The 14,341-nt window shown below is 34.2% G+C and overlaps 1 protein-coding gene across 1 annotated transcript; it reads right to left on the bottom strand.

The window, feature by feature from the left end:
* Positions 1–780: 780 nt before the first annotated feature.
* On the bottom strand, positions 781–7,612 carry LOC113396019 (myrosinase 1-like). The gene is made up of 6 exons (XM_026633790.2): positions 7,512–7,612; positions 3,892–4,007; positions 2,569–3,239; positions 2,177–2,482; positions 1,856–2,100; positions 781–999 (listed from the first exon to the last, which is right to left on the bottom strand). Exons 1-6 carry the CDS (start codon positions 7,532–7,534, stop codon positions 840–842), a joined length of 1,521 nt encoding a protein of 506 aa, XP_026489575.2. The 5' UTR covers positions 7,535–7,612; the 3' UTR covers positions 781–839.
* Positions 7,613–14,341: the final 6,729 nt, after the last annotated feature.

The raw sequence follows: 14,341 nt of genomic DNA, 5'->3' as shown, positions 1-14,341 counted from the left end.
TCGACGATCACGAACGTCCTAAGTTATGATAACCGTGGAACACCCAAAATTTGTCAAACCGATATATTTATATGATCTTCTATTAACTGCTTCATCACTTCTTAATCTTATGTGTGTGGCTTTAGGCAGAGGTTTGATGATTAAGTCCCGAAATGGGCTATTGACATGGCTATTGTACTTGCACTGTACTTTCCGATCGTGTAGTTATTGTGCCCTATTGGATTATGAGAGTGAAGTGATATGTCGCAGCCAAATAGTTAAATCTGCCTTTAAATTAATAGCCTAATTGTTTTGATAAGCGGTGCCCTTCAAACAGCGACCTGAATGAGATCAACCAATACATATTATTCCGTTTGTAGAATATTCTGACACCTTCCACTGCCTACGACGTTTAAAGTGCAATTGTGTATTTCCCACGCAGTCTGAAGGACGTCACCGTCATCATTTATGGTACAAGCTAAACCCGCGGCTTGGTCCGCTTGGAATTCACATTGTGACGAAAATGCTTCAAGATCTTATCCACAAACATTTATACCCTAAATAACACCCTCAAAAGGATAAAAAAAATTGGGTTCAAGCTTTCTCGTAACAAATTTCATCAAAGTTGATTCAGTAATTTAGCTACGAAAAGCGTAACGGACAGACAGATATTTACACATTTATAATATTAGTACAGAAATACAGGAACGTGTTAATGTATTCAGTATAATGATGTAATATTGACTCTCTCTCGAACACAGTCTCTCTATTGCAACACAGCAACGTTTCAAAAATAAAACATTTTTGTGCTTATAATAATTTATTTACATCGTTGATCGTTGGCATAAATATATTCAGTCTTAATGTCCTTCATCGATCCACATGGTGAGAGTATCAGGTTCATAGTTCGGGTCGATAACACGCGTCTTCAGGATCTCCTTGTAAACAAATGCTGATTTTCTTGGGGTTCGCGTCCTGTCCGGGTGATCGAAGTTCACATGGTATAAACCAAATCGTTCTCTGTAATTTTTGATAAAATTTAATATTGTTTTAGAAATAAAGATACTCTTAGCTTAATATCAATACGTGAAGTGATAACTTTGCACCACTTTTTTACCAAAACGACGCGGACAAATATATATAAGTATATAAAATTTGGCACAATCAAGTATCTAGTATTTTTATAAAACACGCGTTAGAAATAAATGAATATGATAAAAAATAATACGTTTAACACACACGTTCATCGACATAATATACATACATATAATATGAAATATTCATAGTTTACGATCATACTGCCAATGACAACACACGTCATGTCAAAGATGAAAATCAATGACATTTTTTTTATTTGATTTATTACCGCAGAAGCGACAAGGTATCGTCCAGTTGAGTCTCATTTCACCTACGTACCTTTTGAAACAACGCATCTAATATTTTATTAGGAATGGATTACGGTCGAATTTTTGTACCTACGGTGTTTTTTTTTACCATTTCTTACATAACCAATGTGCACCAACCTTAGGAACTGAAATATTACGTCCCTTGTGTCTGTAGTTACACTGGCTCATTCGCCCTTCATGCTATAACACAACAACACTAAATATTGGCTAACAACGCTTGTTGCTTGAACGTAAGAGTACGTGGTATCTACCCAACCTTGCACAATGCCCTACCATGCAAAAACAATTATGTTTTTTATACTTTCATATTAAATATAATCGTAACAATACATGATTATAATGATTGGCGGTAGAAAATCTGATACATAGGTGGTCCTGCAACTTGACCCCCCCAAATGGTAAATGCCTCTGGTATAATCTCTACAATTACTTAAGCCTTTTAAATTAGATGGATTATATTTGATACTTACGTGTATCCTTCCATCCATTCGAAATTGTCCATCAAACTCCACGCCATGTAGCCTTTCACATCAACACCAGCTTCAATTGCATCTAAGAGACTGTTCAAAGCCGTTCTGTAGTATAAAATTCTATCATCGTCTACTAATTCACTATCCGGTGGTGAAGACCAACCATTCTCAGTAATATAGAACTTGGTATTTTTATATTTGTTGTGTAGATGTGTAAGGCTGTTGTATATACTATTGGGTGACAGCTAGAAAAAAAATTATAAATGATTTTTAATTAATAGTCATTAGATTTGAAACTTAAAATAAAAAATCTTCACTTACTTTCAACCAAGAAGAAGCGGAAGCGAGCCAATCTGGTGGTGTGTAAGTACCAACATCTATGTCAGAAAGCAAGGATGGAGTAATGTGATTGGACTTATATTCTTCAGCTGATACGTAAACGCCAGTGTAATGATTCACTCCAAAGAAGTCAGAAGTTCCTTGAATGTATTTTTTTTCTTCGTCGGTGAATTCTGGCAAACGTGATTTCTTGTAGCCCTGCTCGAGACTTTTCTTTGCAACGATCTCTGACAACTCTTTGGGGAAGCCTCCTTCTTCGGAAAATATTGGATTCGCGTATATTTCCCACTTAAAAGAAAATGTATAAGTTTCATTATTATAAATATTAAAAATTAAAAAGTACTTTTATGATAAATGTACTATTCAGTACTTACTTCAGCTTGTCTTTTTAATTCAGCTGCATATTCATCGTCCGCGCTATCAGTCAATGGTCCAAACCAGTTGACACTGATAGTGATACCACACTCGCCATTTTGGGTGGCCTTAAAGTCATTTACATAAGCTTTGTATGCATTTGCATGCGCTAGAACAAGATATTTGGCACAGTAGTACGTACCGATATCGGTAGCGTTTACGATAGGAGCTTTAGTACTCCACCCATAACCTTCGTAGCAAATTTCCCTTGGCTCGTTAAACGTGATCCAGTGTTTGACTCTATCGCCAAACTTCTCGAAAACCACGCGAGCGTAATCCTCGAACCATTCAGGGAAGAGTGGATTAAGAAATCCTCCTAAATCTTGCAATTTCTGCGGTAAATCCCAGTGGTAGAGCGTAACCATTGGCGTGATGTTATATTTAATCATTTCGTTAATGTAATTGTCGTAGAAAGTGACTCCAGCTTCGTTAACATGGTTGGAAAAGCCATTTGGTAGGATTCTTGACCAGGACAAGGAGAATCGGTAGGCATCCAGACCCAACTCTCTCATCATCTCGACATCGCGTTCGTAGTTGTTGTACGAATCTGCAGCCATGTCTCCATTACTACTGTCTTTGATGACGTGAGGTTTAGTGTGAGTCATGTGATCCCAAATATTTTCACCTTTACCTGTAATAGATCACCATGACCTTGATTAATATTGTTTAAACAAATATTTGTAATATCAGCTATCAACTCTTCCGCATCTGGGTCACAGTTCAAAGATATCACGCTATAATAATTAATTATTACGTCAATGACGTATATTTTTGTGATTGTATGATAAGAGTTCTTAAATGTGATGTATTTTTGCATGACTTCAATTAAATGCGTAGATAGATAAATTCAAAATAAGTTAGTAAGATTATATTTAAATGGGATTACATTACATTTAAATAGGAATCGAACTTGGAGCTAGGTATAGTATCGTAGATTAGTACCAGTAAAAAAATGTACCACGAGATAAAAAGCCTTATCTCCTCTTAAGAAGTCTTGGAGATTTTTCCACCACCACCACGAGGTTTCGGTGCCGTTTAGTGGATACATTTGGTCAGCATTTTATTCATAGCTTCCTTCGCGAGAGCATGAGATGAAATATTAATTAAATACGTTTTAATCACTTGAAGAATTAGTGATACTTGCTCTAATATATTGCTATGGTTAAGAACAACAAGTTCTAGTTGTTTTTATTAAAATTGTATTAAAGTTGTATTGCCATTAAGCAATATCAGTGTTGGAAAAACATAAAATTTTACCAGATGTGTTATAATTGAGTAAATACCGTCAGCGTTCCATCCTCCTTCAATTTGGTAAGACGCTGTTGCTGTTCCAAAGATGAAGTCATCCGGGAAACGCCTTTCTTGCTTCTGCTGAGCATTACAGCCTGCTATTATTAAACTGTAAAATATAAACAGGCGACTATTAATATAGGAGTCATGATGAGAATGACTCTGTAAGCTTATAATTTACAAATTGACCAAATAAGAGTCCTACTCGATACGCCAAATGTTTGAACAAACTTTTGCGTACTCGGTCACCGCCGTATGTAGGTAATGCCGTTTAAAGCGGTTTCTTTAAACGGCGTTACCCTAATATTTGATTGGTAGAGGATCAGACTAGCTATTTCTATATATGTATATATCAGGCGTGTCACCGTCGTAAGTATATTGTTTTCAGATATAGTTATCTCGTAAACGAGGAGTGTATGCACCGATATAACTAGGCATAAAAAATAATCTTACGTCAGTTGAGCTATTATAAAAATAAAAAAAATCGAAAACCAAACACCAGCGAGAAATGTCAAAATGTGATATACGATGTTGACCACGATAATTATGATGATGTGATGTCATGACCGACTTCGGCGACGGTTTTCAATCTCCAGCCAATTCACTCGGCGGTAGGGCTTTGTGCAAGCCCGCCTGGGTAGGTACCACCCACTCATCGTATATTCTACCGCCAAAAAACAGTACTCAATATTGTTGTCTTCCGGTTTGAAGGGTGAGTGAGCTTTTGTAACTACAGGCACTAGAGACATAACATCTTAGTTCTCAAGGATGAGCATTGGCGATGTAAAGAATGGTTAATATTTCTTACAGCGCCATTGTCTATGGTGCGCAAACACCTTCTATCCCGTTAATCTCATAATCCGAAACGACCGGAAAGAGTTCAATCACGGGACCAACGGCTTTACGTCATACTTGCACGTATACACACGTCCAAATTCCAAACTCGGTGTTACTGAGAATTACTGGATAGAAAAACCCAATATTATCAATCGTTCTGGTTGAACCCAAGACCTCTGGATATATGGCCTTCAAATTCCTCACAAGATTAATACCAAGTGGATTGTTGATTCAACGATCGTTTTTTTTTTTTTTTTTTTATGTCTTAGTTGGCAAACGAGCAGGAGGCTCATCTGATGGAAAGTGACTACCACCGCCCATGGACATCTGCAACACCGGGGGGCTTGCAGGTGCGTTGCCGGCCTTTCAGGAAAGAGTACGCTCTTTTCTTGAAGGTTCCCAAGTCGTATCGGTTCGGAAAAACCGCCGGCGAAAGCTGGTTCCACAGAGTGGTTGTGCGAGGCAGAAAATGTCTTAAAAATCGCGCTGTTGTGGACTTTCGGACATCTAGGTGTCCTTAGTGTCGCCTTAGGGTATTTTTTTCTATATGTCATAGGTTAACGGTCACACAAACCAAAGCCATTAGAGATGTAAAATATCTTACGAGAAAGACTATGTCGCAAATACGTCACGAATATTTTGAACTAAGATATTACATCCCTCGTGCTTATTCACTCTTCAGACCGGAACACGACAATAAAAAATATTGAGTGGGTGATACATTAACAGATGGGCTCACACAAAGCCATACATCCAAGTATATACTACGTATTTGGCTACTATACAATGAAACTCTGGCTAAATTGATGTTTCTTGAGAAGGTACGTATACTGAGGGACCGATTTTACCTAATCAATTACTAACAGGTAATATTGTTGCCGGTGACATTTTTGTCATTTTTAGAAGAAAATACTAAGATGTCAGGTGAAATCAAAAACATTATAACACTTTTACGAGGTGACATAATAAAATTTCAATGGATGAAAACAAATCCAATACTATATACGCAAGGTTTTTCCTGGTACTTAAGACAAGTAATACATAATTCCAACGGCAAAACGAGTTCAGATAAAGATATAATTATGACATTGAATTGACATGATATTCTCGGTTGAAATTTGAAAATAATCTGCGGTACCCATTCGTAAAGGATTCAAGGGATCCGTCGTGGATTGCTCAAAATAGCGTTTATATGGGTAAATAAAAACGCCGATATTCAAGCGGTGATTTTATCGAAACTTTGGAAGAAAATTAATATATATATATTCATTACAAATTATTTTAAATGCATAATATAAGAGAACTATTAGCAAATCGCATGGATTATGTAAATCTAAGGTTAATTGTTTACCTTCAATCTAGATGCTATTGGAATATAGCTATAAAAGGATAACTTATAAATTAACTCATTAACAAACTCATTTATATACAATAACATCATAATTGATGTAGTCTTAATAAAATACAGGCTTCAATGCAAAATACTTCAGTTTTGTTGCGTAAAATTTTAATTACTTTTTCTTTGAAAAGGGTAAAGTTAATGGATACTTATATTAATAATATCAAGCTATTAAGTTTGTGTGGTTGAACGCGCTGATTTGAAAATATTTGCATTGAATAGCCTATTTATTGAGCATCTCGCGACGTATATATCCCATGGAAACGGAAAAATAATGTTAAACAGTTTTTTTTCAATCGAATTTATTTTTTTTGAGCTGCAAACGATATAAAACCATAAGCTGCAAGCAAGCAAGAGCTATACGTATAAACTTACAGCTCCGCGCGGTTTCAATCGTGAATCGTCGATATAAATCGCTAATCTCAGAAAAAATAAATTCGATTGAAAAAAATCTGTTTAATATTGCAGCCCGCTAATTAAAGAAGTTCTAGGTTGAGTATATAACTTCACACTTCGATTTTAAGAAGAAATCAAGTAGGAATGACAGAAGTCAATCAACGAGAGAAACTAAGAAACAGATATGTATACTTAATTTAAATTGAATGCCCGTGAAATCGTCTGAAAAGTTCGTAATGCATAATATTTATATTAGTTTTAAAGTTAATAAGTAAGAACATAAAAATTATAATTACATCAGTAATCGTAGTCTATCCCTTTTGTTAGTACGCAGGAAAACTTCAAAGGGCACAGGGGGCAGACAAGGCAGACAAGGGGGTCAGGTGTAATCCAGGATATATGAGATTCTTACCCATTAAAACCATTTTCTTCCAGGTCGTACTAACTTGAAGTTGTCAAATCAGAAACTATGATGAAATGTCAAAACAAGCGGCCTATCAGGGTCAGCGGGAAATTTAAAAAATCACGGAATTCGTAGCAAATGTAAAACAAATTTATAATTGAAGAAAACCAATGAAGAGGTATGAAGTAGAATTAATCGAAGCATTAACAAATTATCTCTTAATACAACAATATATAAAGTTTAAACTTTCTCTAATATAGGTACTATTTATATTGAAGAAAACACGAGAAACTTGTATCATAAATGTGAACGCTTCCCTCAAATGTTACCCCTACATTACATTGATATTTCACCACGAAAATTTCACTCAAATGAATAAATTCATATATAATAAAACAAATAACCCAAAAATACTAACAAACAAACAAAAACAAATCTATTTTAATTTTATCGTAATTAAATACGAACATTAAAATATACAAACCAGTATTTAAATGTTACCTTGCAATTGTTTTATAACAATCGTTTTTACATATTTAATACTTGTATTAAATTTAAATATATAATAAAATACTTACCCTATATATAATAAGCATCTCATTATGATGTCTGTACTGTTTTATGACATATACAAATTTGACGGTCGTTGTATTAGTTTATATAGCGGCCGTTTTGAACGAGCCACTCCAACGGACTAATCTTGTAATCAGATAATTTTCATGGCTGATGTCCTCATATTATGTATAATAGTGTGTCCATTAAATATTAAAGACCAGGATAAGTGGTATGTTTAGAACACAATTACACAAAATATTTAATATTGTTTTTCCATGTATGTAGTTAAATTCTTTTATTTTTTTTAATTTATTATTTTATTCTATGGTCTATGCTGCAACGAATTGTTCTTTATTGGGCTTTAAATGTGACACAAATAAAGGTCAGGACGATAAGTCATTATAGCCTAAAAGATGCTAAAGTCAATCTTCTGATATCGTACCTGATCGAAGGAATTTAGAGCGTTTTTGGGCTTCAGCCCAGGGCCCCGTGGATTCAAGGGGACCCAGCTAAGTCAAGTCAAAGTCATAAATAGACGATTATGCTAAATAATCCATAACTTTATTTTGGTTTTATATGGTTTGCAGCCCTGTGAGTCCTGCAATTGATCAAAATCAATCAAATTGAATGGGTATTCAACTAATTTAATTCAAATCTACGTTCAGATATGTCTTAGGTGGGCCCCTAAGTAGTGTTAGCCCAGGGCCCCCTAAATTTACGGTCCGGCCCTGAGAGGGTTAATGTAATAAAAAAGCGTAGTATTAGACTAGCTTTAACTAAATATAATAATTAAATAACACTCATTGAGCATGGAATATTTGAAAATACTAGGATCTTCATAAGGATTAAACGTAGTTGTTCAGGTCTGTACGAGCGGTTTAAGTTATAGAAATAGAGTTGTAACAGATGGTGATCTTATATATAAATATCTTAATTGTAACTTAGCTACTGAACTATGTATGTATCGAAATTTTATTTTAAATTTGTATTAAGTAAGTAAGTCAAGTAAATAAGTAAGTTTTCTTACATTGGATATTATTTTAAATCAATTTTGTGGAAATTTTAAAGAGCGACCTTTTGTACGAATTCGGTCATGTTCGAATACGAATTTGCACCAGCGTCCTTTCTGATCATTTTATTTCGGTTGCTTTGAAATAAATTCCTAGTTTTTATACATTTTCGGAAAGCTAAGTAAACGATTATGTTTTTAAAATAATCTGCAGAACAAGTTTCATAATGATTTTTTTTGTTTTTCAGGCATATTTGAGGGAAAAAAAATAGAAATATTATCGTTTTCCGTCTCGCATTTTTAAATTTGGACCGATAATTATTGTTTAAATATTGAAAAATATTCAGTGTTTAATCGTTTTTATAAATCAGAAGAAAAAAATAGATTTTAATTGATACTTTTTTTTTAATACATTTTTGAAATTGCATTTTTGACTTATTTTGACAAAATCTAAAAAACGCGATAACTCAAAAATGGTTCACTTTTGCATATGGGAGTTAAAATTATCGCAAATAGTCACCCCTATCACCTCCTAACGGGAATACGTCGAATTACCAATAACCCTGTATAGATATGGTCGGTATATAACACATCATATTAATAAAAAGTGTTCAACTTATATCCTAATATAGGAGCTGGACCTGATGGTATTTTAACCATTTTTATTTCATCCTGTGTTTTACCTCTTGCTATACCACTATCTTCGTATAAGTCTCTGCACACTGGTTGTTTTCCTAGGGAGTGGAAGTCTGCTAAAATTGTCACGGTAAATAAATCACAGAGTGATAATCTAGTTTGTGACCATAGACGTATTCAATTATTTTTACCTTTGCCGAAGTATTTAAAAGGGTCGTCTGTCTTTTTATTCATATCACTTTAATAGTTATCTTGCCACTGAACAGAACGGGTTGGTTAGATCTAAGTCTATAACTATTAATTTAGTGCCATTTACTGTATTCAGGGCAAGGCAATTATGATATTTCGACGTGACTTAATCATTCGTTAGTTTTTATTCATGCTGATGACTTCAAATCCTCTATTTGTGTTACAGAACGAACTCAAAAATTCAATGCCTTGTAGCTCATGCAATATGTCACTTAAATCCAACAAATGCTTTGCTTTTAGGCTGTGTTTACGTTAAGATCTCTACACTTAGAAAATAAGTTTGTTATTAATTATTCTGGAAATGTAAAAGTGCAAGTGGTTGTAAGTAAACCTAATAAATAAATCCTTCAAGACCCTCAGTCGGTCTTTACTTTTCACAAATGTTGTCACCTTAGTTTAAAAACCAGGATTTGTTCTGAAAAGTTAATACAATTGGTCACCCTAACGTAAATTGACGTAAGATTTTATTCTGTTGTTTCTTAAACTTTAAATTCGCTCAATGCTTAAATACTATGTATTAACTATGTGTGTTACTATGTAAGAATTTAAAAAAATATGGCGTGAATTGTTTGCTATACTGTTTTGATTTTTTACGAACAATTTGATTGTGATAGATTTTCGTTTAGTTTACTTTTGGGTTGGAATCGAGTGGTCACTTTATAAAAGCTTGGAATCATTATTTTTTGGCAGAATATGGCGCATGTACATTACTGCATATATTATAACATTTAAAATATATATTATAATATGCAGATATTTTGAACCGGCGGTAGTGTTTAATTTGACCATCAATAAGTAAGTGTAATGCTTCTATGTTGAATAAAGGAATTTTGAGTTTGAGTTTTGAGTTGGCAGCTGACTACCCAGCAGTTGTCACTACCGTGTATATATTTATCGACCGTGAGAGGTACCCTCCAGGGTTCCGCCGAATTATAGGTTCACTACAGGACTCCATAGTAAAGCACGCATTTGTGAATCTTCCCCCTGTTGAATGGGGTCATACTGGAGAGTTCGGCCCATACCTAGACGGCACTTGAATGGAATTAATGAAATGAATTGACAGCTCATAAATTCATGGTAGGGTGTCCTCAGGTTCGTGATTTCGCATTGAAGTTTCCAAGAACCACTATCGATTTTGGTGAATGCAAAAAAACCGCAACTCGGAAAGAACCGAGGTTATCTCGAACTAATCGTAGTTGGGGGAAAAATATGTCCCCAATACTATGTACAATTCCCATGCCACTACTACATAGCCCGAGCCCCAGCTGGAAATATCTAGCCAGCAGAGTTATTGGGGTTATGACTTCGTGACTCTTGACTTTTGCGTCCGATACTTATTTTCTAGGAAGAGATATGTCAAAATAACCTTGAGAATTTAAGAAAACAAACATTTGCCTAATATCGATAACAGTATTTTGTGTTTGTGCTAAAAATGAGAGTTGTACAAGGATTCAAATTAGGCCCTTTTCTATTTTTTGTTTATAAAAATGTATACTAACGTAATAAATCGAAGTACCTATCCAAGCTGATTTACTCCAAACCCAGCCAATACTTTATTTATTTAACAATAAATAATTTATTATAAAAATGTATTGACAGACATTTTGGGTGGAAAGGTTACAAATATAATTTATCATTTATTTGTGTACAAATGTCTAAAGCTACGCAATATTATGATCATTCCAAATATGTCAATAACATGTTTAGATACTTTCGATCAGCCTTATCACATACTTGAAATATATTATAATCTATGTATTTTGTAACAAACAAATATCTTACATAATTTTTATTGAACATGGATTTTATTACACGTTAAAGTGATTTCGTTCCAAAGGAAATTGTTGATGAAGATATATGCAAGAATTAAATTCGTATGTTCGTATTCGTAACATACAATATACATTATTTTAATACCGTTTGTCCTTTAGGACTCCTAGATTAGCGTTTTGTATGCACGTATACAGTCGTTTCAGAATACATGCATTACACTGCTACGTGTACATTAGGCGCTTTCAATCTGGACTCATTTACAGGAGCATATTCCAGTGTGTTCGCTCGAGCCGGTGAGTGGAATCAATGGTGAGTCAGTATCAATGTTTTCTGACGAAGAGACATTGTTACTAATTCGTTACTACACCGTTGACTAAGACGAAAAATATATTGGATGTCACCGACAGTTTCATCAAGACCGGCCAGTTTAATGCGTTTTAGCAATTATTTTATGTGTGTCTATGAGTAGTTTTGATGAATTATTAAATATACGTAAATCAGGGCTAGATCATGGACCCTGTGTTGAGGAAATGCGTAGTTTCTCGTGGTAATAAGCTCATATAAGCGCTTCAACGCTCGTAGGAGTTGCGCGTGTGAAAAACGCCACACCTACTTGCACTTCAAAAAACGAACTTATATACATACGTGTACTAGTCTGCCGCCGTTCTTAAATTTTATAAGTATTATAATGAACTAGTTGTCGCCTGCGGCTTCGCTACAGTTAAAGGGTTTGGTTGTCAGACGTTAGGCTACAAAAGTAGCCTAGGTCTTACCTTGGAGTTCAAACTTGAGATTCAGTGGTTTGGCTGTGATGTAGTAAGAAACAGTCAGACAGAGTTACTTTCGCATTTATAATATTAGTATAGACGTCAATTCACTTTCTATCAATTTACGATCGTTTTCTGTGGTGAGTTTCGAGTTTGTTCTAATAGAATAAATTTACTGATATCTAGTATGTAGATAAGTACAGGCGAATTTTCAAGTGCTTATACGTGGGTGGGCAGATCTGATTACAAGTGATATCTAAAGATGTTCAAGGTCTCTAGGGATTGATTAAGATGAAAACAAAAATGGAATCCTTAAAGTTTTGTATAATATACTTATTTTCCTTGCCGATCCCGCTAATCTCGTAACAAATTATATTGATTTAAAAAACAGTATGTTATAAGCAATAAATAATAATATCTCTGCACCATTGCCTGTCTATTGGTGGTTAAATGGTTTTTTATGGCATTGAAAGGCGGACGTGCAAAATGAGCATCTGATGGTATGTGGTCACCACTGTCCATATACGCTGGCGTCGTAACAAATTTTAAGCATTTCTTACATCACCAATGCGCCACCAACCTTGGGAACTGAAATGTCTCTTGTGCGGGCTTGCAGAAAATTATAAGGATGGAACATTGGTTTCAAGGAAAACTGGATATGGGTATACCAATTTAAATTTTTCTAGAAGGGAAATCTCATAATGTTCCGCTACAATTACAATATTGTTTTTTTTTTAATATGCGAATTTTATTTGATTGAGAAATAGATGGTTATATTTATGTCGCGGGTAATATCAAAATAGCGACATATAGAACATTTTCAGTTAACTTTTAATTTCCATGGTCTGATTCATCATTTATGTGACACGACATTTTATATTTCTACAGCATCAGTATTAAATATTTTTTTCATGGAAGAGTTGGTTTCTCCTGCTTGGTCATGGTTCAAGACGTAACAATAGTCGACAAGATACAAAAAAACAGCTTTTTTTAATTGACATTGATACTTTGGTGGTACCATATACTTGGTGGTAGGGCTTTGTGCAAGCCCGTCTGGGTAGGTACCACCCATTCGTCAGATATTCTACCACCAAGCAGCAATACTTGGTATTGTTGTGTTCTGGTTTGAAGGGTGAGTGAGCCAGTGTAACTACAGGCACAAGGAACACAACACCTTAGTTCCCAAGGTTGGTGGCGCATTGGCGAAGTAAGGGATGGTTAATATTTCTAGCAATGCCAATGTCTATGGGCGGTGGTGACTACTTACCATCAGGTGGCTCATTTGCCGATCCGCCTACCTATTACATAAAAAAAACCTAACAGCCTAACTTAACCTAACCGACACAATCTGCAAAGCGCCATAAATAAAAAAAAATATAAACCGGCAAAAATTTTACATTTGGGATAAAATATCGGTCCCTTTCACAAGAGTACTAATAATTACATAAATGTTTATTTATTGATATTTGTAATGGATCTAGCTGTCACAATCATGTTAATGCATATACTCGTACATAATTTGATATCATTTTGGTTGCTTTTGACGAGTTTTTTTTTGAAGGGCTCTTTTATCCTACTAACACGTTTCAACTTTGTACACGCATGTACAAAATATTGCTTTTTACCACGTGCAATTTTGGCACATTACATTATTCTATAAATTTACTAACATATTACATTTTATTCTTATATATATATAACTTAAAAAAATGTACAAAACTAATTGAAAATATGTCTTCCCCGTTTTTCCCGAATGATACTTTACGTATTATATATTAGGTACGTATATTACCTTAAATAACAACGATAGTAGTTCGATTAGCTCTAAAAATATATTACAATGGTGGAAATACCAACTCAGTTACCAACAGGTTAGCCAACATATAAAAAGGATTGAAAATTTTTGGGGTCATACTCATATATATAATTTCTTAGATCCATCCTAAAAAAAAAATGTAATAAAAAAAACATAATAAATTTAAAAAAAAAGTAATGTATCGTGACTTGTGTGACGAAGTTGCTATCTGTATTAAAATAACAGAAACAATAGAATAAATTAACAAAGGTCGAGAATTATTAATTAACAAGAAATAAAATTTTAAGTAAAAATCCCATATAAATTAAAACAATATGAAAAAAATAAGAAAAAAAGGGGTTGTTGACTGAGGAGGTTAATGCTTTTTCCTAGTTCACTCTACTGTAAGCCACGCAGTAGAACTTCGTGTCAAAAAACTTTTAAACATGTAGATTAGCAGCTCGTATTGTACTATTTTACAACCATCTTTCGTGACCAATATTTTACTAGACAAATGACGAATGTATTGTCTATACTATAGTGTAAGCTTTAAGTGTACCATTGCCTTTAATGTTGAGTATATTTACTCTGTAGAAACATGTAGTACATAGTGATTATGTACTC

This window comes from Vanessa tameamea, chromosome 24, assembly GCF_037043105.1.
Source record: "Vanessa tameamea isolate UH-Manoa-2023 chromosome 24, ilVanTame1 primary haplotype, whole genome shotgun sequence".
Classification (NCBI taxonomy): domain Eukaryota; kingdom Metazoa; phylum Arthropoda; class Insecta; order Lepidoptera; family Nymphalidae; genus Vanessa; species Vanessa tameamea.
This window is presented reverse-complemented; position numbering and strand designations above follow the sequence as displayed.

Bases quoted from the DNA above. Each gene is read 5' to 3' on its own strand.
- LOC113396019 (XM_026633790.2), bottom strand. From the start codon at position 7,534: ATGAGATGCTTATTATATATAGG. The intron at 4,008-7,511 runs GTAAGTATTTTA...TATATTTTACAG, and splicing joins AGATGCTTATTATATATAGG to TTTAATAATAGCAGGCTGTA. The intron at 2,483-2,568 runs GTAAGTACTGAA...TTTTCTTTTAAG, and splicing joins AATTAAAAAGACAAGCTGAA to TGGGAAATATACGCGAATCC.